Source organism: Scyliorhinus torazame, chromosome 7 (genome assembly GCF_047496885.1).
Source record: "Scyliorhinus torazame isolate Kashiwa2021f chromosome 7, sScyTor2.1, whole genome shotgun sequence".
Classification (NCBI taxonomy): Eukaryota; Metazoa; Chordata; class Chondrichthyes; order Carcharhiniformes; family Scyliorhinidae; genus Scyliorhinus; species Scyliorhinus torazame.
Window position 1 is genome coordinate 2,762,333 of NC_092713.1, and position 22,208 is coordinate 2,784,540.

Consider the following 22,208-nt stretch of genomic DNA (forward strand, 5'->3'; position numbering starts at 1 on the left):
CTGTGGGTGGATTGAGATATGGATCTCGCCAACCCACCTGGCAGGAATTGCTCCCCATTTCATGCCAGAGGAACACTGAGGTGAATTGCCCTGTATCCAATCGCCTGCTCCCTCTGATTCTCATTTCACAGGTGCTCCTCCTCCTGCTGCGTTCCCAGAATTTTCTGTTTTATTTCTGATTTCCAGAATCCGCAGTATTTTGCTTTTATCAAATTGTAATTACACCCGGAATGTGGCACAGGGATGGACAGTGGGAATGTCTGGCAGGAGGCTATACACAACATTTTATATTGAGTTATACCCACAGCATCCATTTAGCAACTCAATAAGAGACAGGGAAACCTCGTGGGTACTAGGCCACAAGCAATGCCTGCAGTGAGCTCCGAGGCTTCCCTTTGGTGGAACAGACGGAATGATCCAAGACTGGGGTGAGGTCCTGCCTGCTACTGTTCTCTAATTTGGGTGAAAGATTGATGGAGGAGCAGCAAGAAAGCATCATTTTTGACTCCTTTGTGTCTATTATGTTGGCTGGAGAATGAGCCCATATCTGAGTGTTAGTTTATGCTCAATGGTCCAGGGAGGTGAGATTTATATTTATTCAGCGAGTTGTTGTGATCGGGAAGGTGCTGCCTGAAAGGACGGTGGAAGCAGATTCAATCATAACTTTCAAAAGGGAATTAGCTCGATACTTGAAAAGACTGTGGGCAGGGGGGTGGCTCTAATCTGATCATTCTTTCAAAGAGCCAGCATCGAGGCAATGGGCTGAATGTTTTCTGTACAAATGAAACTTTTGCACTATTCTGTGGGGCGAGGAAGTGATTATCGGAGGGTTCCTATTCTATGTAGCATGTTGAGAAAGTTAAAACATTGGTGACAATGGAATCTTCAGGTGAAAACGGTTGAACATTTCTCATTACCGGTTTAGATTAAGCACAGAGAATTAGAAAACGTGTTAGTGATTTTAGACGCAGCCAATTATCGATATTTGTCAAGTTTGTGATGTCACCAAATTAACCCTTTCTTATTTGCAGCACTCTCTGTCAAAGTGAGTTTGTGTCGAGGTTGCTGCAGATATTTGGCTGACATCCTGGACTTGATATTCTGCCTGACACCCATCCATGTTGTTTCGGAATCTACAGGCAACCAATCATGGTCGATGCAGCGTAAACAACAATGGTGGTGTTTATTTGGCAGGGTGAGTGAGACAATGGAAGGATAGCCAGAATGACTAGATTTACCGATGAGTTATTTTGTAGAGCAGTATCCTTGGCAACAGGATTTGTGTGTTAGACAGAGGGCTCAACTTCCCTCCCTGAATAACCAACTCACCAATTAAACTGTCACCATGAGGAGAACAAGACAATTCACAATTTATCTCACCCCCTCCAGCAAAACGAACGGCAATTCCCCAGTCCCCCGCTCTTTCATCAGCTTCCTGCCTCACAAACTCTTCCATGTTCAACAAAGGTTTCCAACAATTCTTGGGAGGGGCAAAGGCTCCGGGTGCATGGGGTTGACTGGAAATGGTGCTGAGATACATTGGATAGCAGAATATCTTAAAGGGGCTGAATGGCCTCCTCGTGGTCCCGATGTTCCAACAATGAAAGTAGGAGAGAAAAGAGTTCCGGCCTGTTCAACCTTTCCTGACAGTTGTAGCCTCTCCTAGAACCACGGACTCATAGCACGTTTACGGTACAGAAAGAGGCCACTTCATCCACCATGTCTGCGTCTGCCCAAAACCGAGCCCTCAGTCTAACTCCCTTTCCAGCAATTATTCCGTGAAGTCTGCAGGTTCTGGCAGCTGAGGTGCCGATCCAGACACCCTCGAACTGAGTTGCTGGTTTCTGTCTCCACCCCCTTTTCAGGCAGTGAGTTTGAGATCACCCCCTCCCCCCCCATCGTCTGAGTGAGAACATTCTCCTCATCTCTCCCCTAATCTTTCTCCCAATCACCTGATGTCTCCTCCTCTGTCCCCTTCCCCGCCCCAAGGCATTGATCACTGCTCAAGTAACCAGGCCCGTCCCATCCACTCTATCCAGGCCCCTCATGATTTAGTGTACCCCAATCCAATCTGCCCTCAGCCTCCTCTGCTCCAGGGAGGACAACCCCAGCCTGTCCAATCTTCCCTCATAACTGCAATTTCCCAGTCCTGGCAACATCCTGGTAAATCTCCTCTCGACCCTCTCCAATGAGATGACGTCCTTTCTGTAATGAGTGGTCAGAACTGCGCACGGTACTCAAGGTGTGTTTGGGGAGTGAGGGGGGTGATGGGTTTTTCATTATAATGAAACAAGGTCCCATGACATCGCACTGGGCCCACCTGCACACCCAGAGCCTGTAAACTGTTTCTGGATCAATAGGCCCGACTGCAGCCAAACCACCCAAGCCAGCCCCACAATGAAAATACCGGCCTTGGGGGAACTTTCTCCCCAGGCACACAGGCCAAGCTGAGCTTTTCTCAGACACACGACCTGCATCCAGAGTGAAAATATGGTCCAAAAAGAGAGGGAATAAAGAGAGAGACAGAACCAGACAGAAAGAGAGTGACAGAGGCAGAGAAATGGTGAGTTAGTTACAGAAAGCAGAGAGAGAGCGAGAGAAGGAGGCAGGGGGGAAAAGGGAGAGTGAGAGAGAAATAGTGAGATACAGAGATATAGAGAGAGAGACACACAAAGAGAGAGGAAGAGAGAGAGACAGACAGAAATAGAGAGACAGAGGGAAAGAAAGAGAGGAAGAGACACAGGGTGAGAGGAAGAGACACAGGGTGAGAGGGAGAGAGCGAGAGGCAGAGAGAGGAGAGAGAAAGGGGAGAAACTGAAAGAGAGAGGGAGGGAGAGAAACAGATAGAGGGAGGGAGAGAAAGGAAGAGAGATTGAAAGACACAGAGAAAAAAATACAGAGAGGGGGAAGAGCAGGAGAAAGAGAGAGGCAAAGAGAGACAGAGAGATATGGAGAGAAGGGGTGAAAGGGAGAGACTGAGAGAACGAGACAGAGAGGCAAAGAGAGAAATGGAGACTGAGGAAGAGAGAAAGAGAGAGAGTGGGAGAGACAGACCAGCAGACAGAGAATGAGGGAGAGAGAGACAGAGAAAGAGAGTGAAACAGAGGGAGAAAGAGAATGAGAGCGAAATAGTGAGTTAGTGACGGAAAGGCAGAGGGAGAGATAGAGATGGAGAAGGAGAGACAGAAGGAGTCAGAGTGACAGAGATATAGATAAATAGAGAGGTAGAGAGAACCATTACAGATGTGAGTCCTTCTAGAAACAGTAATGAATAGTAATCAAGGTCTCTTATGACGTGCTACACCAACATTTTACTGTCGATCTTGCTTCAGTTGAAGAGAACGGAGAGAGCGATTTGATTGGCACTGAAACTGTACAGGACAGAGTGGACACTTATTTTGTGTATTCCAGCTTCTATTGTGCTTTTCTCACAGTCCCTGCTACCTGCTGACATTGAAAGTGATACCCACCTCATTGACCTGTGGTTCCTGAGCCTGCGGGATGTTGGGTAGAGGATTGTTACAGTCGGGACTGTAATAGTCGCAGTAATCATACGCAGCCCGATGATCAGGCACAATTAACAGCTGCTGGATCTCACCCTGAAAACACAGACACATCACATTAGAACATCACTCAACAGTATACATCTACATAATAATAATAAATAATAGTAATTTTTATTGTCACAAGTAGGCTGACATTAACACTGCAATGAAGTTACTGTGAAAAGCCCCTAGTCGCCACATTCCGGCGCCTGTTCGGGTACAAAGAGGGAGAATTCAGAATGTCCAATTCACCGAACAGCACGTCTTTCAGGACTTGTGGGAGGAAACCGGAGCACCCGGAGGAAATCCACGCAGACACGGGGAGAACGTGCAGACTCCGCACAGACAGTGACCCAGCGGGGAATCGAACCTAGGACCCTGGTGCTGTGAAGCAACTGTACTAACCACTGTGCTACCATGCCGCCCCCTGGTCCTGTCTAGCTGCCTTTGGGCCCACAACCATTTGTGAGTATTAGAAATAGATACAGCTTTAAGCAAGTTTAATTTTGCGCGTTTGTATGAAAAAATGCTGAAACTTCAGTTAGCTCATGTTAAACAAAAGTGCCTGCAGGTCTATGCATTTTGGTTTCACTTCATTGTATTGAGAAGGTTTACAATGTGGAAACAAACAGAATTTAAAGAAAGATTGGGCTGTTGCTTAGCAACCAGGGGCCACCCCAGGTTAGAAAAAATGTTTGAGTCCAGAAACCAGGGTGTTGGGACAAGATGTATGTGTCAGGAAGAGAGTTAAATTAAAGGAACAAAGGACTTCCGCTTGTGACCATGGAGTGATTGGTCACATAAAGGGCTGTTCCTGTTCAAAGTCACAGAAAAGGGCTCTTTTTACCCAGATCTGGGTGGAATTTTGATGAAAAGGCATAGGTGAATGTTAGAGGAGGAGTTTACCCCTGGAATGGTCTGTCTTCTGATCACCGGACCCGGCTGAAAACAGTGAGAGGTTTGGCTGGAAAGTTGAAGCAGTCCTTGTGCTTCACAGACAGTCTCTTCCAGCATGCAGGCGGGGGAGGGCAAGCTGTAAGGCCCCAGGTACAGGAACTGATGACTTTTATCAAGGAGGAATTCCATAAACAGAGGAAAGAAATGCATGAGGATCATGCAAAGGCCATTGCAGAAGCTGTGGCACCCCTGAAGAGTACTTTGGAGCGGATGGAGAGGTGTTTGGAGATGCAGGGGTCACCGACTCGGAAGATTGAAGGAGTGATCTCGGACCACAGCTATCGTGGGGTGGCCCTGGAGGCGGAGGTGGGGCTCCTAGGAGGCCTTTGTAAAACGCTGAGAGCAAAGGTGGAGGAGCAGGAGAATGCCTCGAGAAGGCAGAACCTGCGAATAGTGGGCCTGCCTGAAGGAGTGGAAGGTGTGAGTGCCCCGAGGTACGTCTCGAGGATGCTGGCGGGATTGTGGCAGAAGGGGTGCTAGAGAAGGCACCTGAAGTGGACCAAGCGCATAGGTCCCTGAGGCAGAAGCCTAGAGCTTGGGAGTCGCCGCGGGCGGTGATCGTGAGACTCCATAAATTTGTGGAGAAAGAGAAAATTCTACGGTGGGCCAGGGAGAAGCGTAGCTGCGACTGGGAGGGAAATAACGTCCGGATTTATCAGGACATCGGAGCCGAGTTGGCAAAACGGCGGGCAGGTTTCAACAAGGCCAAGGCGGTGCTGTACCGGCGGCAGATCAGGTTTGGGGGGCTCTACCTGGCAAAATTATGGGTGACGTTCGGAGGCCGGGAGTATTATTTGAAGACCCCAGAGGCGGCCAAAGACTTCATTAAGGAGCATAAACTGGGGGAGAACTGAGTGGACAATGCTTGGGAACCAGGGTGCTGGCTGTAATGTTCTATGTTCTATGAGGGCAGCACGGTAGCCTTGTGGATAGCACAATTGCTTCACAGCTCCAGGGTCCCAGGTTCGATTCCAGCTTGGGTCACTGTCTGTGCGGAGTCTGCACATCCTCCCCGTGTGTGCGTGGGTTTCCTCCGGGTGCTCCGGTTTCCTCCCACAGTCCAAAGATGTGCGGGTTAGGTGGATTGGCCATGATAAATTGCCCTTAGTGTCCAAAAATGCCCTTAGTGTTGGGTGGGGTTACTGGGTTATGGGGATAGGGTGGAGGTGTTGACCTTGGGTAGGGTGCTCTTTCCAAGAGCCGGTGCAGACTCGATGGGCCGAATGCCCTCCCTCTGCTCTGTAAATTCTGTGATTCCATGTAATGGGCGGGGGGAAGTTGAGGTGGGTGTAGGGGTTGGGGCATTTTCGCTTTTTTTTGTGTTGGGGGGGGGGGTTCTGTTCAATGTTGAGATTGTAAGGAGTTGTAGGGGTGAAAGGTTTATGTGGGGATGGACGTTCCCACCTCCCCTCTGTTTTATGGGACTGTTTGTGTTTAACATCTGTTTGTTTGCTTTTGGCAAATGCTACCTGGAGTTCAGGAGAAGTCCTTGTTTGGGTGGGGGAGGGTAAGGCCAGCGGGAGGGGCGAGGGTAAGGCCAGCGGGAGGTGCGAGGGTAAGGCCAGCGGGAGGGGGAGGGTAAGGCCAGCGGGAGGGGGGAGGGTAAGGCCAGCAGGAGGGGGAGGGTAAGGCCAGCGGGAGGGGGGAGGGCAAGGCCAGCAGGAGGGGGGAGGGTAAGGCCAGCAGGAGGGGGGAGGGTAAGGCCAGCAGGAGGGGGAGGGTAAGGCCAGCGGGAGGGGGGAGGGTAAGTCCAGCGGGAGGGGGGAGGGCAAGGCCAGCAGGAGGGGGAGGGTAAGGCCAGCAGGAGGGGGAGGGTAAGGCCAGCGGGAGGGGGGAGGGTAAGGCCAGCGGGAGGGGGAGGGTAAGGTCAGCAGGAGGGGGAGGGTAAGGCCAGCGGGAGGGGGGAGGGTAAGGCCAGCAGGAGGGGAGGGTAAGGCCAGCAGGAGGGGGAGGGTAAGGCCAGCGGGAGGGGGGAGGGTAAGGCCATCGGGAGGGGGGAGGGTAAGGCCAGCAGGAGGGGCGAGGGTAAGGCCAGCGGGAGGGGCGAGGGTAAGGCCAGCAGGAGGGGGAGGGTAAGGCCAGCGGGAGGGGGGAGGGTAAGGCCAGCAGGAGGGGGAGGGTAAGGCCAGCAGGAGGGGGAGGGTAAGGCCAGCGGGAGGGGGGAGGGTAAGGCCAGCGGGAGGGGGGAGGGTAAGGCCAGCAGGAGGGGGAGGGTAAGGCCAGCGGGAGGGGGGAGGGCAAGGCCAGCGGGAGGGGGAGGGTAAGGCCAGCAGGAGGGGCGAGGGTAAGGCCAACAGGAGGGGGGAGGGTAAGGCCAGCAGGAGGGGAGAGGGTAAGGCCAGCGGGAGGGGGGAGGGTAAGGCCAGCGGGAGGGGGGAGGGTAAGGCCAGCGGGAGGGGGGAAGGCAAGGCCAGCGGGAGGGGGAGGGTAAGGCCAGCAGGAGGGGCGAGGGTAAGGCCAGCAGGAGGGGGAGGGTAAGGCCAGCAGGAGGGGGGAGGGTAAGGCCAGCGGGAGGGGGGAGGGTAAGGCCAGCAGGAGGGGGGAGGGTAAGGCCAGCGGGAGGGGGGAGGGTAAGGCCAGCGGGAGGGGGGAGGGTAAGGCCAGCGGGAGGCCTTCTTCTTTGAGCTGAGCAGTGGGGGAGGAGAGGGAAGGGGCGGGGGGGTCATTAGGATGTGCCTTTGGGGAGGGGCAGCCACGGCTAGCAGGTTATGCTGGTGAACGGAAGTGAGGTGGTGGGGGAGAAGGCTGAGAGGGGTGGCCGGGGCAGGGGGAGTGGGGGGGAAGGAGGGGAAGGGCAAAAGCGTGGGGGAGGGTTTCTGCGACGTGGCAGGTGGTGAGAGATGACATGGTCAAGGGCGAAGAAAGGGGCCATCTGGGATGGGCGAGGTACAGAGTGGAATTAAAGGGGCAGGAGTTAAGTGGGGATGAAGACAGACGGGAGAGGGGATTGGAGGCGCAAGGCTCCGGTAACGTGGAACGTGGAACGTCCGGGGGAGGAATGGGCCGGTTAAAAGGTCGCGGGTGTTCGCGCACCTCAGGAGCTTGAAAGCGGGGGTGGTCTTTTTGCAGGAGACACCCCCCCGTGTGAAGGACCAGGTTAGGTTAAGGAAGGGGTGGGTCGGGCAGGTTTTTCACTCGGGGTTTGATTTGAAATCGAGGGGTGTGGCAATTTTAATGAGCAGAAAAATGGGATTTGTGAGTGCGAAGGAGGTGAGGGATCCGGGTGGGAGATATCTGATTGGGAGGGGGGTATTGGAAGGGGCACCGGTAATGTTGGTAAATGTGATGCCCCAAATTGGGATGATGTGGGTTTTATGAGGGGGTTGCTGGCAGCAATCCCGGATTTGGCCACGTACCAGTTGGTCATGGGAGGAGATTCTAACTGTGTCCTGGAGCCGAGGGTGGATAGATCGACCCCCAGGTCGATGGGTAGGGTACGAATGGCAAGGGAGCTGGGGGGGTTTATGGAGAGGGTGGGTATGGTGGATCCATGGCACTTTCAGAACCCAGGGGGAAGGGAGTATTCCTTCTTTTCACACGTCTGTAAGGTGTATTCGAGGATTGATTACTTTGTCGTGAGTCGGGAGATTTTGGTTCAGGTGGAGGGGCAGAGTATGCGGGGATAGTTATCTCGGACCAGGCACCCCACTGGCTGGATATTCGGTTCAGTACGGGACGAGAGCAGAGGCCGGGGTGGAGGTTTGACTCGTGGTTGTTGGCGGATGGAGGTTTTTGTGATGAGGTGCGGTTGGCGATTAGGGATTATGTGGAGTTCAATCCGAATGGGGAGGTGTCGGTGGGTATTTTTTGGGAAGCACTGAAGGCAGTGGTCCGGGGAGAAATTATCTCATTTACGGTTCATGCGAATAAGGAAAGGAGGGTGGAACATGACCGTCTAGTGGGCGAGATAGTGGAGGTGGACAGGGAATATTCGAGGGTGCCCACTGTGGAGGGATTGGCGAGGAGCAAAAAGTTGCAGGGGCAGTTTGACAGGCTGACACCAGGGAGGGCGGTAGGGCAACTGCGTAGGGCAAGAGGGGTGCAATACGGGTATGGGGAGAAGGCGAGCCGCATGCTGGTGCACCAGCTGCGGAGGCTGCCTGCGTCCAGGGAAATATTAAAGATCCGGACTGGGGCTGGGGATGTGGTGTCGGAGCCAGGGAAGATAAATGAGGCATTTAGAGACTATTACCAGGGACATTATGAGGCAGACCCAGGAGGAGAGGAGGGGGACATGGGGCGGTTTCTGAACGAGCTGGAATTTCCCCAGCTGGAGGAAGCAAAGAGGCAGGTGTTGGAGGAGCCCCTGGGGCTGAGGGAGGTGCTGGATAGTATCAGGGGTATGAAGTCGGGGAAGGCCCCTGGGCCGGATGGGTTCCCGGCAGAATTTTATAAGGAATTTAAATGAAATGAAATGAAAATCGCTTATTGTCACAAGTAGGCTTCAAATGAAGTTACTGTGAAAAGCCCCTAGTCGCCACATTCCGGCGCCTGTTCGGGGAGGCTGGTACGGGAATTGAACCGTGCTGCTGGCCTGCCTTGGTCTGCTTTCAAAGCCAGCGATTTAGCCCTGTGCTAAACCAGCCCCTGCTTTGCGACGGACCTGGCACCACATCTGTTGGGGGCGTTTAATGAAGCACTGGAGAAGGGGGAGTTGCCGGGGACGATGAAGCAGGCGATAATCACACTAATCCCCAAAAAAGGGAAGGATCCGGTGGAATGTGGGTCGTATAGACCCAATCACTATTGAACACGGATGTGAAAGTATTGGCTAAGTTGTTGGCGGGGAGGATGGAGGATTGTGTCCTGGGGGTGGTTGCAGAAGATCAAACAGGCTTCGTGAAGGGCAGGCAGCTCGCGGGTAATATAAGACGGCTGTTGAATGTGGTGATGAATCCGTCGAGAGCTCTGGTACCGGAGGTGGTGGTGTCCATGGACGCGGAGAAAGCATTTGATCGGGTGGAGTGGCGGTACTTGTTTGAGGTATTGGGAAGGTTTGGGTTTGGGCCGAGATTTGTGGCATGGGTGCGGTTGCTGTATGTGGCACCAGGAGCGAGGGTGAGGACAAATGATATGAGCTCAAGAAGCTTTGACTTACACAGCAGTACGAGGCAGGGGTGCCCGCTGTCGCCGCTGCTGTTTGCACTGGCCATAGAGCCATTGGCGATGGATCTCAGGGGGTCGGCAGAGTGGCAGGGGATTATGAGGGGATAGAGGGAGCATCGAGTGTCGCTCTATGCCGATGACCTCTTGCTGTATGATTCAGCTCTAGTGGAGAGTATGGGAAGGATTATGGGCCTGTTGGGGAGGTTTGGAGGGTTCTCAGGGTACAAGCTGAATGTAGGGAAAAGCGAGATATTCCCGGTGAATGAGCTGGCACAGCGGGCTAATTTAGGGGGGATGCCATTTACGGTAGCGAGGGATAGGTTTGGGTACTTGGGGATTCAGGCAGCGAGGGAATGGACGGGGCTCCATAAGTGGAACTTAACAAAGCTGGTGGAGGAGGCCAGGGAGGATCTTAAGAGTTGAGAAACATTGCACTTAACGTTGGCGGGGAGGGTCCAAGTGGTGAAAATGAATATTCTGCCGAGGTTCTTGTTTATCTTTCAGGCTCTCCCGATCTTTATACCAAAGGTCTTTTTTCGGAAAATAGACACGATCATCTCTGACTTTGTATGGGCGGGGAAGGTGCCGAGGGTGGGGAGGACCCTGCTACAGAGGCAGAGGCAGCAGGGAGGGGTTGGCGTTGCCGAACTTGCTTCATTATTATTGGGCGGCGAATGTGGACAAGGTGCGGCGGTGGTGGGAAGGAGAAGGGGTAGAGTGGGTTAGGATGGAGGAGGAATCTTGTGAGGGGCCTAGTTTGAGGGCTATGGTGATGGCAGCATTGCCAATGGCTCCGAGTAGGTATTCAGGGAGCTCAGTGGTGCCGTCCACGGTGAAGATGTGGAATCAGCTGAGGAGGCGTTTTAGGGTGGAAGGGATGTCGGTGCTAACGCCGCTGTGCGAGAATCATGGGTTTGAGCCGGGGGGGGGGGGGGGGGGGGGGGGGGGGGGCGGGGGATAGTGTATACAGGAGGTGGAGGGAAGTGGGGCTGGTCAAGGTGAGGGATTTGTATTTGGAGGAAGGGTTCGCCAGTCTGGAGTAGCTAAGGGAGAGGGTAGAGCTGCCGAGGGGGAGTGAGTTCAGGTATTTACAGGTTAGGGACTTTGCACGAAAGGTCTGGACGGGGCTCCCTAGATTGTCGGGATACACCCTGCTGGAGCGACTGCTGCTTCCGGATGTGGAAGGGGAGGGAAGAATTGGGGATATATATAAGTGGCTGGGGGAGCAGGGAGGCGAGCGGGTGGTGAAGATCAAGGAGAAATGGGAAGCGGAGTTGGGAATGGAGATCAATTGGGGAGTACGGAGTGAGGCACTGCGAAGGGTTAACGGGACCTCCTCTTGTGCAAGGATGAGCCTGATACAGTTTAAGGTGGTGCACAGGGTGCATATGACTCGGGCGAGAATAAGTGGGTTCTTTCAGGGGGTAGCAGATGAGTGTGAGAGGTGTGGGTGTGGGGCAGCGAATCACGCGCACATGTTTTGGGGTTGTGAAAAATTGGGCAGATTCTGGGCGGGAGTGTTCACGGTCTTAGCCAGGATAGAGGAGGAGGGAGTGGACCCGGACCCTTTGGTTTCAGAGAATCCGGGGCTCATGGGGAGGAGGAAGGCCGATGTCATAGCCTTCGCCTCTCTGATTGCACGGCGGCGAATTTTGCTGGAGTGGCGGTCGGCATCGCCACCGGGGGTAGCAGCATGGTTGGGTGACCTGTATGACTTCCTGCGGTTAGAGAAGATAAAGTATGAGTTAAGGGGCTCAGCAGGGTGGGTTTGAGAAATGGTGGGGGATGTTTGTGACTGTGCTTGTGGGGCTGTTCGTCGGGGGGGGCGGGGAGGGGGGGGGGGGCATGGGGGGAGGGGGGGGTTGAAAAAGGAGAATAATCTGTACAAACTGTATAGTTGATTGTTGGGAAGAATGTTTCCCGGGGTGTTTATTTGCAGTAACCTACTTTGATACAAGTTTGAATAAAATGCTTTTGAAAAAAAAAGAATTAAAGGAACAAAGAACAGGAAATTGAACAAAGTCCTGTTCATAAGTCAAGCAAATGGCAGCACGAGTGCTCGGAGTTCGAGAGAAAGCTCAAAAACCGGGGGCGTCATTCTCCGCCGGCGGGAGTCTCCGTTTTGCCGGCGCCCGGGGGTTTCCCGACGGCGTGGGGCTGCCCCACAATGGGAAACCCCATTGACCGGCCGGTGTTACGGAGACTCCCACCGGCAGGTCGACGCAGAAATGTGGCGGGGCGGGGAGGAGAATTTCGCCCCGGATTTGAAGTGGGCGAGGTGAGAAGCCGGATATCCAAGATAAGTCAACAGTGTGGTGACACCTTAATACAGTCGGTGAAGCAGTGATGTGGTGTGGTATCTGAGAGATTGTGCAGAAGCTTAAACGCACGTGCAAATCCAGGGCAGAGGAATCCTGAAAGGAGAGATTGAAATGCTGGAAGTGGATCCTTGATTATGGCATCCAAGAGAAGGAGAAGATTCTAAGGCACGTTTTTTTGAGAGCGGAGTTTGGAAACTCTCGTGCGGAAGTCGGAATTCGAGTGGGATCAAATGACTCAGTATCAGAAATGTGGGAGGACTTAACGTGAAATCCACAATGTTTCGGGTGGCATCTATCACTTGTTCTCAGAGTGTGGTGTCTCTGACCACGGCTGGTCTATTGGTTTACAGGGACTGTGCACCTGACAACAGCAGAGTATGAGGTATATTTTGGAACGTGCATTATCCTCAGAAATCTGTATACATCTGTGAAGATAAAGGCGGGGTAAAGGAATAATAAATTATAGTCAATCTTTTCATGTCTAATAAATGTTTTCTTCTTTTGTTAAAAGCTTATCAGCCATCCTGTGACTCTGTTCATCCACACCTCAAAACAAAAAATAAAAGATTGAGCCAGTGTTTGGCTCTGGAACCTTCCTATCCAGTGGTAACATCAACTTGGATTATAACAAGATCCATCTACCTTTCAACCAATCAGTTTAAGATAGACCTGCATTTCTATAGTGCCTTTACCACATCAAGATGTCCCAAAGCTCTTCCCAGTCTTTGAAGGACGTATGAAGTGTAGTCAATGTTGAATTGTAGGAAATGAGGCAGCCAATATGCAGACAACAAGATTCCACACTCACCATCATGGCAATGAGTGGAAACTCTGTTTGTGTGATTTGCGTTGAGGGGTGACTGTTGGCTAGGACACTGGCCAGACAGTGCGCACTGCCAGAGGGTCAGTACTGAGGGAATTCCGCACTGTCAGAGGATCAGTACTGAGGGAGTGCTGCACTGTCAGAGGGTCAGGACTGAGGGAGTGCTGCACTGTCAGAGGGTCAGTACTGAGGGAATTCTGCACTGTCAGAGGATCAGTACTGAGGGAGTGCTGCACTGTCAGAGGGTCAGGACTGAGGGAGTGCTGCACTGTCAGAGGGTCAGTACTGAGGGAATGCCGCACTGTCAGAGGGTCAGTACAGAGGGAGTGCCGCACTGTCAGAGGGTCAGTACTGAGGGAGTGCCGCGCTGTCAGAGGGTCAGTACTGAGGGAGTGCTGCACTGTCAGACGGTCAGTACTGAGGGAGTGCTGCACTGTCAGAGGGTCAGTACTGAGGGAGTGCCGCGCTGTCAGAGGGTCAGTACTGAGGGAGTGCTGCACTGTCAGACGGTCAGTACTGAGGGAGTGCTGCACTGTCAGAGGGTCAGTACTGAGGGAGTGCTGCACTGTCAGAGGGTCAGTACTGAGGGAGAGCCGCACTGTCAGAGGGTCAGTACTGAGGGAGTGCTGCACTGTCAGACGGTCAGTACTGAGGGAGTGCTGCACTGTCAGACGGTCAGTACTGAGGGAGTGCTGCACTGTCAGAGGGTCAGTACTGAGGGAGTGCTGCACTGTCAGAGGGTCAGTACTGAGGGAGAGCCGCACTGTCAGAGGGTCAGTACTGAGGGAGTGCTGCACTGTCAGACGGTCAGTATTGAGGGAGTGCTGCACTGTCAGATGGTCAGTACTGAGGGAGTGCTACACAGTCAGAGGGTCAGTTCTGAGGGGGTGCCGCACTGTCAGAGGGTCAGTACTGAGGGAGTGCTGCACTGTCAGAGGGTCAGTACTGAGGGAGTGCTGCACTGTCAGAGGGTCAGTACTGAGGGAGAGCCGCACTGTCAGAGGGTCAGTACTGAGGGAGTGCTGCACTGTCAGACGGTCAGTACTGAGGGAGTGCTGCACTGTCAGAGGGTCAGTACTGAGGGAGTGCTGCACTGTCAGAGGGTCAGTACTGAGGGAGTGCTGCACTGTCAGAGGGTCAGTACTGAGGGAGAGCCGCACTGTCAGAGGGTCAGTACTGAGGGAGTGCTGCACTGTCAGACGGTCAGTATTGAGGGAGTGCTGCACTGTCAGATGGTCAGTACTGAGGGAGTGCTACACAGTCAGAGGGTCAGTTCTGAGGGGGTGCCGCACTGTCAGAGGGTCAGTACTGAGGGAGTGCTACACTGTCAGAGGGTCAGTTCTGAGGGGGTGCTGCACTGTCAGAGGGTCAGTGCTGAGGGAGTGCCGCACTGTCAGAGGGTCAGTACTGAGGGAGTGCTGCACTGTCAGAGGGTCAGTGCTGAGGGAGTGCTGCAGTGTCAGAGGGTCAGTGCTGAGGGAGTGCTGCACTGTCAGAGGGTCAGTGCTGAGGGAGTGCTGCACTGTCAGACGGTCAGTACTGAGGGAGTGCCGCACTGTCAGAGGGTCAGTTCTGAGGGGGTGAGATGTTATAAAAAGTCTGCTCTGCTGTCTTGGATGGACCTCAGACTAATTTGTGGAGCAGGTGAGTTACGCCTGTCAATCCTGAACCGATACTTATAACTGAAGCAAAATCTTTGAACCAGATTACTGCTCTTTGTCACGCTGCTGTATGTTTGGTCTTGCTGGGCACTATTATCCATCCATGTTTCCTGCTTTTTGTCCCTGAACACACTTCAAAGAAAGTACTTTAGTAGATGTAAAATATTTGGGTAGGTCACCAAGAAATGAAACTTTCTGTAGCAGTGGAACTTTTTACAAGTCTGAATAAGGGGAGAGCGTGAACACAGGGCCAAACACAGAGAGAGTCTGAATGTGGTTTCTGTCCAGAGTGAGATGGGTTTGTAAAATACTCGGAGAAAAATGTGTAATTTCACTTTTGTAATGGTTTCTGATTGAGTGAAGGTGGCAGGGAAGAATCCAGAAACGTGGAGGACCTCCAAGCGCAGTGGAGCCTGGGGACAGTTAATGAGTGAAACATGTGCGGAGGTCTAGCCCCTTTGCTGGTTACTGCAACTAAACTGACAGACAGCCAAACATAACAGAGTTTGAATAACGGCAACAGAAACCATTCCATCATTGCCACACACACCAGCCCACAAACCATCATCTGTGCAGCCGGTGAGGCTGATCACCTGATCAGTGAACAGTCACACCACTATTAATACCGGAACGGTCGGCTGTGTGGGATCCATGGTGAGCCAGGAATGTCCACAAGCTGCTGCTGAATTTTCCTCATTTTGCACATTCCAGTGGCTGCCGGCTCCCTGCCTCTCCCATCCTGGTAAAGACACCTTCCCATTGCGTTCACGACTAAATGTGGAGCTGGTCAGAGTGGCAGCTGCTTTTCATGATGTGATAATTGTTAATTCAACACCAATCACTCTTTAAACTCAAAGCCTCGAGCCGGCAAGGTGGAGAATTGCTGTTCAGAGATTTCACTTCTTATTTTATCTCTTTTCTCTCTCTATTCATACTTTCTTTCCCTCTCCATTTCTTTTTCGAAACTCCATTTGAATAACTCACTCTGTTCCCCATCCTGTTCTCCGCTATTTCTTGCTGAATCTTTCAATCCCATTGGCTGTTGTTTCAGTTGTTAACCGAGGTCCTGCTGCCCGATTGCCCCCTCCCTGAACTCTGATTAACTCACATTGGCGGGATTCTCTCACCCCGGGACCGGCGCGAATCGCGCCGCGACGCCTGACACCGCCCATTCTCCGGAGAGCACAGAATCGGCCGGTCGGGGACCGCTCTACGGGGCTCCCCCCGCCGATTCTCAGCCCGGGATGGACCTCGCGGCCACACCAAAAAAACCGGTGTGGCTGGCACCGTTCACACCTGCCCTTACCCGGAGGGACCTCAGCGTGGATGCATCCGGGTGCGGCCTGGTTGGGGTGGGAGGGGGATCCAACCCCGGGGGTGTCTCCGCTGTGGCCTGGCCCGTGGTCAGGGCCTATCGATCGGCGGGCCGGCCTCCTGGGCTGGGGGCCTCTTTTGTTCCGCGTCGGCCCCTGTAGCCCTACACCATGCTGCGTCAGGGCTGGTGCGGAAAAGGGAGCCACTGCGCATGCGCGGACCCACGGTGCTCATCTGACACCGGGATCAGCAGCTGGGGTGGAGTGGGTCGCTCCAGTGCCGTGCTGGCCCCCTGTAGGGGTCAGAATCGCTGCTCCTGGGGGCATGTTGACGCCATCAAGAAATGCGACGGCGTTTACGACGGCGTCAACACTTAGCCTCGGGATCAGAGAATCCTGCCCACAGTTTCGGCAAGTGTGGGCAATATTGGAGCTGAACAGTGAGGTTAATTCTAAAGCGACATTCTAATGACACTGGCACCAGGCGATCTGACACAATTTCACATTCCCAACTCCCGACTTGTACAATTTGTTAATCATATGATTAGGGATTGAAAAATAAAGAGGCATCAAAATTGTGATGATACACCATCAATAACACACGACGAGTGATGGACGTAACTGAGGCTTTAATACACTAAACAGCAAACCTCCTGCCTCTGGACCCGAACTGGGTCTGCAGGCGGAGACCTGCCACCTTTATACACTAGTATATTTTTCAGAGTCCTAAGGTGTGAATTTGGTTTCACTTTTGATCTTGGCTGCCCCAAGATCTTTCCACTTTCTTTATCCCCAGAAAGGCTGAGCTTTCGGTAGAGAGACGGGATGAATCTATGTACAGCCAGAGTCCAGAACCGACCAACTCTCCCTCCTGAAGGATAGAGGCCTGAATGCGAATCTTGAGCTGAAGGCCCAGTTTGTTGAGAAATGAGGGCGGGATTCTCCGACGCTGAAATCACGTTTGGCGAAAGTCGGGAGAATTCAAGTTCCCGGTCTGGGACATGTAAGCCGGCCGAAGGGGGGAACTATTTCATGGGCCAAGTCCGCGTGCGGCACCCGCCTTGTAGCACGACACTGCCGCTGCAGCCTGCCGCCGTGCGCATGGGTGGCCACGGACCCGGCAATTCTCCGGCTTGTATCGGCAGCTAGAGCCGGTTCTCCCGAGTGCTCTCCGCTGACATTCTGCTAGCCCCCAGCAACACGGGGGATCGCTGGCCGTTTTACACCATTTTCTCTGTCGTAAAACGCCACCGTTCCCACGCCGACAGGCGGACCAAACCCCCAAATCAGAGAATCCAGCCCCCAGGTGTCTCTCTGAAAAGCAGAGCTGTGAATACTGGTGTGAAACAGGCTCCCCTGTCATCATCAACCCATTTATAACATTGACAAAGATTAATTCACATCCTGCTCACTCCTGGAATTCTAACGGTTTAATGGAGGGTAACGCAAAATCTATCTTATTTCTGTCAAAAAGTCATTCATTTCCATCTTGCTAAAATAATAATTAATCAAACGTTGATAGCAATCTGCCAAAGCAAAAACCCCGAGCCACTAAAACAGGTTCAATCTGATATTGAACAAAAGGAAATATTTAGATGGGTGGAGGTAGGTTTTAATGAGGAGAGGAAGGCAGCAGAGGTTCAGGGAGCGAATCCGGAGCTTAGGAACCAGGCAGCTGAAGGCACAGTAGCCAATGGTGGAGCTCGAAATCAGGGGATGTGCAGGAGCCCGGAACTGGAGGAATGGAGGTTTGAGAGGAATTTACTCAGACGGTGAGATCGCAGGGGATTGGGGTAGAGTACTCGATTGGATTGAGGATTGGCTGACTGACAGAAAGCAGAGGGTTGGGATAAATGGGTCCTTCTCTGGTCTGGTGAACGGTAACTGGCGGGGTGCCGCAGGGGTCAGTGCTCAGACCCCAACTGTTTACAATCTACATAATGATCTGCAAGAAGGGACTGAGGGTAACATAGCAACATTTGTGGATGGTACTAAAATAGGTGGGAAAGCAGACAGTGAAGAGGAGATACAGATTTCACTGACAGATATAGATAGGCCCGGAGATTGGGCCCAGGTGGAGTTTAATGTGGATAATTGTGAGGTTATCCATTTTGGCTGAAAAAATATAGAAGGCAAATTATTATCTGAATAGAAAGTGGATTCCACATGCCCCTGGGCAGGGGGATCTGGGCAGGGGGATCTGGGCAGGGGGATCTGGGCAGAGGGATCTGGGCAGAGGATCTGGGCAGGGGGATCTGGGCAGGGGGATCTGGGCAGAGGGATCTGGGCAGGGGGATCTGGGCAGAGGGATCTGGGCAGGGGGATCTGGGCAGAGGGATCTGGGCAGGGGGATCTGGGCAGAGGGATCTGGGCAGGGGGATCTGGGCAGAGGGATCTGGGCAGAGGGAGCTGGGCAGAGGGAGCTGGGCAGAGGGAGCTGGGCAGAGGGAGCTGGGCAGAGGGAGCTGGGCAGAGGGAGCTGGGCAGGGGGAGCTGGGCAGGGGGAGCTGGGCAGAGGGAGCTGGGCAGAGGGATCTGGGCAGAGGGATCTGGGCAGAGGGAGCTGGGCAGAGGGATCTGGGCAGAGGGAGCTGGGCAGAGGGAGCTGGGCAGGGGGATCTGGGCAGAGGGAGCTGGGCAGAGGGATCTGGGCAGGGGGATCTGGGCAGAGGGATCTGGGCAGAGGGAGCTGGGCAGAGGGAGCTGGGCAGAGGGAGCTGGGCAGAGGGAGCTGGGCAGAGGGAGCTGGGCAGAGGGAGCTGGGCAGGGGGAGCTGGGCAGGGGGAGCTGGGCAGAGGGAGCTGGGCAGAGGGATCTGGGCAGAGGGAGCTGGGCAGGGGGATCTGGGCAGAGGGAGCTGGGCAGAGGGAGCGGGGCAGAGGATCTGGGTGTCTTTGTTCATGAATCGCAGAGAGTGGGTTTGGGGGCACAGCCGGTAATTACAAAGGCAAATGGAATGTTAGTGTTTATTGCAAAGGGACAGGAGTATAAAAGTAGGGAAGTGTTGTTGTAATTGTACAGGGTGTGGGATAGACCACACCTGGAGCATTGTGTCCAGTCTTGATCTCCTTATTTGAGGAAGGATGTGGGACATTGGAGGCAGGATCACCAGGATTTCGGGGATGAAAGGGTTGATGTACGAGGAGAGATTAAACAGTTTGGGCTCAGACTTGCTGGAGTTTAGAAGGGTGAGAGGGGATCTGATCGAGGTGTAGAAAATACTAAATGGGATTGATAAAGTAAACATAGACCAAATGTTCCCCCTTGTGGGGCAATCTAGACCGAGAGGTCACAGATACAGGTTGAGAGGCGGTAGATTTAGAACTGAGATGAGGAGGAACTACTTCTCGCAGAGGGTGGTGAATTTGTGGAACTCGCTGCCCCACAGAGCGGTGGAATCTGAATCATTAAATGGTGTCAGGAGGAGATGGATATATTTCTGATAAAAACAAAGGGTTAAAGAGATATGGGGAACAGGTGGGGAGGTGAATTTGAGACCAGGAAGAGATCAGGCTGGAGGTATGAATTGCTGACGTCGAATTTGTATGTTCCTACAGTGAAGGCACAAAGGACATGGAAGGCTTTGTCAACCGGGGATCATTTTAGAATCAAAACGTTGTTTTTCTAGGAGGGCGATGTGGGTTAATGAACACAGCGTGATGAGTGAATGGGACATGACAAGAGTTAGCTGTCTGGCTGAATCGGTTAGTGACGGAATCTGCCTCCTGGTCAAACAGTAGCTCCCAATGGGCTGTGCGGTACTTCCCCAACCCCCGATATCAGTCAACACCTCCATTCACACAAGACAATCTGCACATTAGTTTCTTTCAGCACTCTGACCAAACAGAAGTTAAAATCCCCTTGAAAGTATCAGGATCAGGCTTTCTCACAAACAGGATTTATGAAGTGTTTACGATGCTGCAACATTCCCGGTTGTCCACTGCTTTCGTGCACACATTGCAGGTGGATTGATTTGGCCGTTGAATGTTTTTTATAAAGCCACTGCAATAACTTCGGAGAGTGTTTGAGATCAATTGATATAATGATGGTGACAGTGCACAGCACAGTCCTCCCTGAGTCACAATCTGGACAATTAGGGAGGAAATTCAGACACACTTTACAGCTCAATGCTGAGGGAGTGCCGCACTGTCAGAGGGTCAGTACTGAGGGAGTGCCGCACTGTCAGAGGGTCAGTGCTGAGGGAGTGCTGCACTGTCAGAGGGTCAGTACTGAGGGAGTGCTGCACTCTCAGCGGATGCAGTACTGAGGGAGTGCTGCACTGTCAGAGGGTCAGTACTGAGGGAATGCCGCACTGTCAGAGGGTCAGTGCTGAGGGAGTGCCGCACTGTCAGAGGGTCAGTACTGAGGGAATGCCGCACTGTCAGAGGGTCAGTACTGAGGGAGTGCCGCACTGTCAGAGGGTCAGTACTGAGGGAGTGCCGCACTGTCAGAGGGTCAGTACTGAGGGAGTGCCGCACTGTCAGAGGGTCAGTACTGAGGGAGTGCTGCACTGTCAGAGGGTCAGTACTGAGGGAGAGCCGCACTGTCAGAGGGTCAGTACTCAGGGAATGCCGCACGGTCAGAGGGTCAGTACTGAGGGAGTGCCGCACTGTCAGAGGGTCAGTACTGAGGGAGTGCCGCACTGTCAGAGGGTCAGTGCTGAGGGAGTGCCGCACTGTCAGATGTGCTGTTTATCAGATGAGATTTTAAACCAAGGCTTTGTCTGCCTTCTCTGTTGGATATAAAAGATTTTCTATTTGGGAGAAGTGCTGATGGAATCTCCTCAACAAACATCACTAAAACAGATGTTCAGACCGTTACCTCATTGCTGTTTGTGGGATATTGTTGAACTCGAATTGGCAGTAAAGGGCTTTGGGATGTCCTGAGGTGTTGAAAGATGTTTCAGAAATCTGGTTTTTTTTTTATTGCTGAGGCAGTGACATCCATGAAATATTGTGGAACATTCAGACTTGCTCAGGCGTTGGAGAAGAGGAGGCCTCCCTTTTAATCCTTGCCAAGAGGCTGCATTCTTCTCCACCGGCCCTGCAATTTTTCCCTCTCAGCTCCTGTAATTCTCCTCAGCTTCCAAAGCCAGACTGGGGCAGCTTCCAAGCTGTCATCTGCTTCTTGCATTCTCCACTCGGTCTGAGAAGTCTGCTGCTTCACTGCAGCTTATATATCAGTCAAAAGTCAGCTTTCACCGGCAAGGGGATCCCTGAGGAGTCGTTCAATTGAACAGCAGAACCACAGGAAACCAGTGTGAAAATAGCCAGCTCTCTCACCTGACACTGCTCTGAGCACACGCACTGAGCACACTCACTGAGCACACGCTCTGAGCACACGCTCTGAGCACACGCACTGAGCACACGCTCTGAGCACACGCTCTGAGCACACGCACTGAGCACACGCACTGAGCACACGCTCTGAGCACACGCACTGAGCACACGCACTGAGCACATGCACTGAGCACACGCACTGAGCAAACGCACTGAGCACACTCACTGAGGACACGCTCTGAGCACACGCTCTGAGCACACGCTCTGAGCCCACGCACTGAGCACACGCACTGAGCACACTCACTGAGCACACGCTCTGAGCCCACGCACTGAGCACACGCACTGAGCACACTCACTGAGCACACGCTCTGAGCCCACGCTCTGAGCCCACGCACTGAGCACACGCACTGAGCACACGCTCTGAGCCCACGCACTGAGCACACGCTCTGAGCCCACGCACTGAGCACACACTCTGAGCACACGCACTGAGCCCACGCACTGAGCACACACTCTGAGCCCACGCACTGAGCCCACGCACTGAGCACACGCACTGAGCACACACTCTGAGCACACGCACTGAGCACACTCACTGTGCACACGCACTGAGCACACGCACTGAACACAAACTCTGAGCACACTCACTGAGCACATGCACTGAGCACATGCACTGAGCACACGCACTGAGCACACGCACTGAGCACACGCACTGAGCACACGCACTGAGCACGCGCACTGAGCACACTCACTGAGCACACGCACTGAGCACACTCACTGAGCACACTTACTCAGCACGCGCACTGAGCACACTCACTGAGCACACGCACTAAGCACGCGCACTGAGCACACGCACTGAGCACGCGCACTGAGCACACGCACTGAGCACACGCACTGAGCACGCGCACTGAGCACACTCACTGAGCACACGCACTGAGCACACTCACTGAGCACACTTACTCAGCACGCGCACTGAGCACACTCACTGAGCACACTCACTGAGCACACACACTGAGCACACGCACTGAGCACACTCACTGAGCACACACTCTGAGCACACGCACTGAGCACACTCACTGAACACACACACTGAGCACACTCACTGAGCACACGCACTGAGCACACGCACTGAGCACACTCACTGAGCACACTCACTGAGCACACTCACTGAGCACACACTCTGAGCACACGCACTGAGCACACTCACTGAGC

General features: G+C 53.3%; 1 protein-coding gene across 1 annotated transcript in view; it reads right to left on the bottom strand.

Annotated features, from left to right (window-relative positions):
- Positions 1–22,208, bottom strand: part of col11a1a (collagen, type XI, alpha 1a) — a 1,142,395-nt gene that overhangs the window by 985,864 nt on the left and 134,323 nt on the right. Inside the window, 1 exon segment of the mRNA XM_072510277.1 lies at positions 3,471–3,599. Coding sequence (XP_072366378.1) covers positions 3,471–3,599 — 129 coding nt within the window.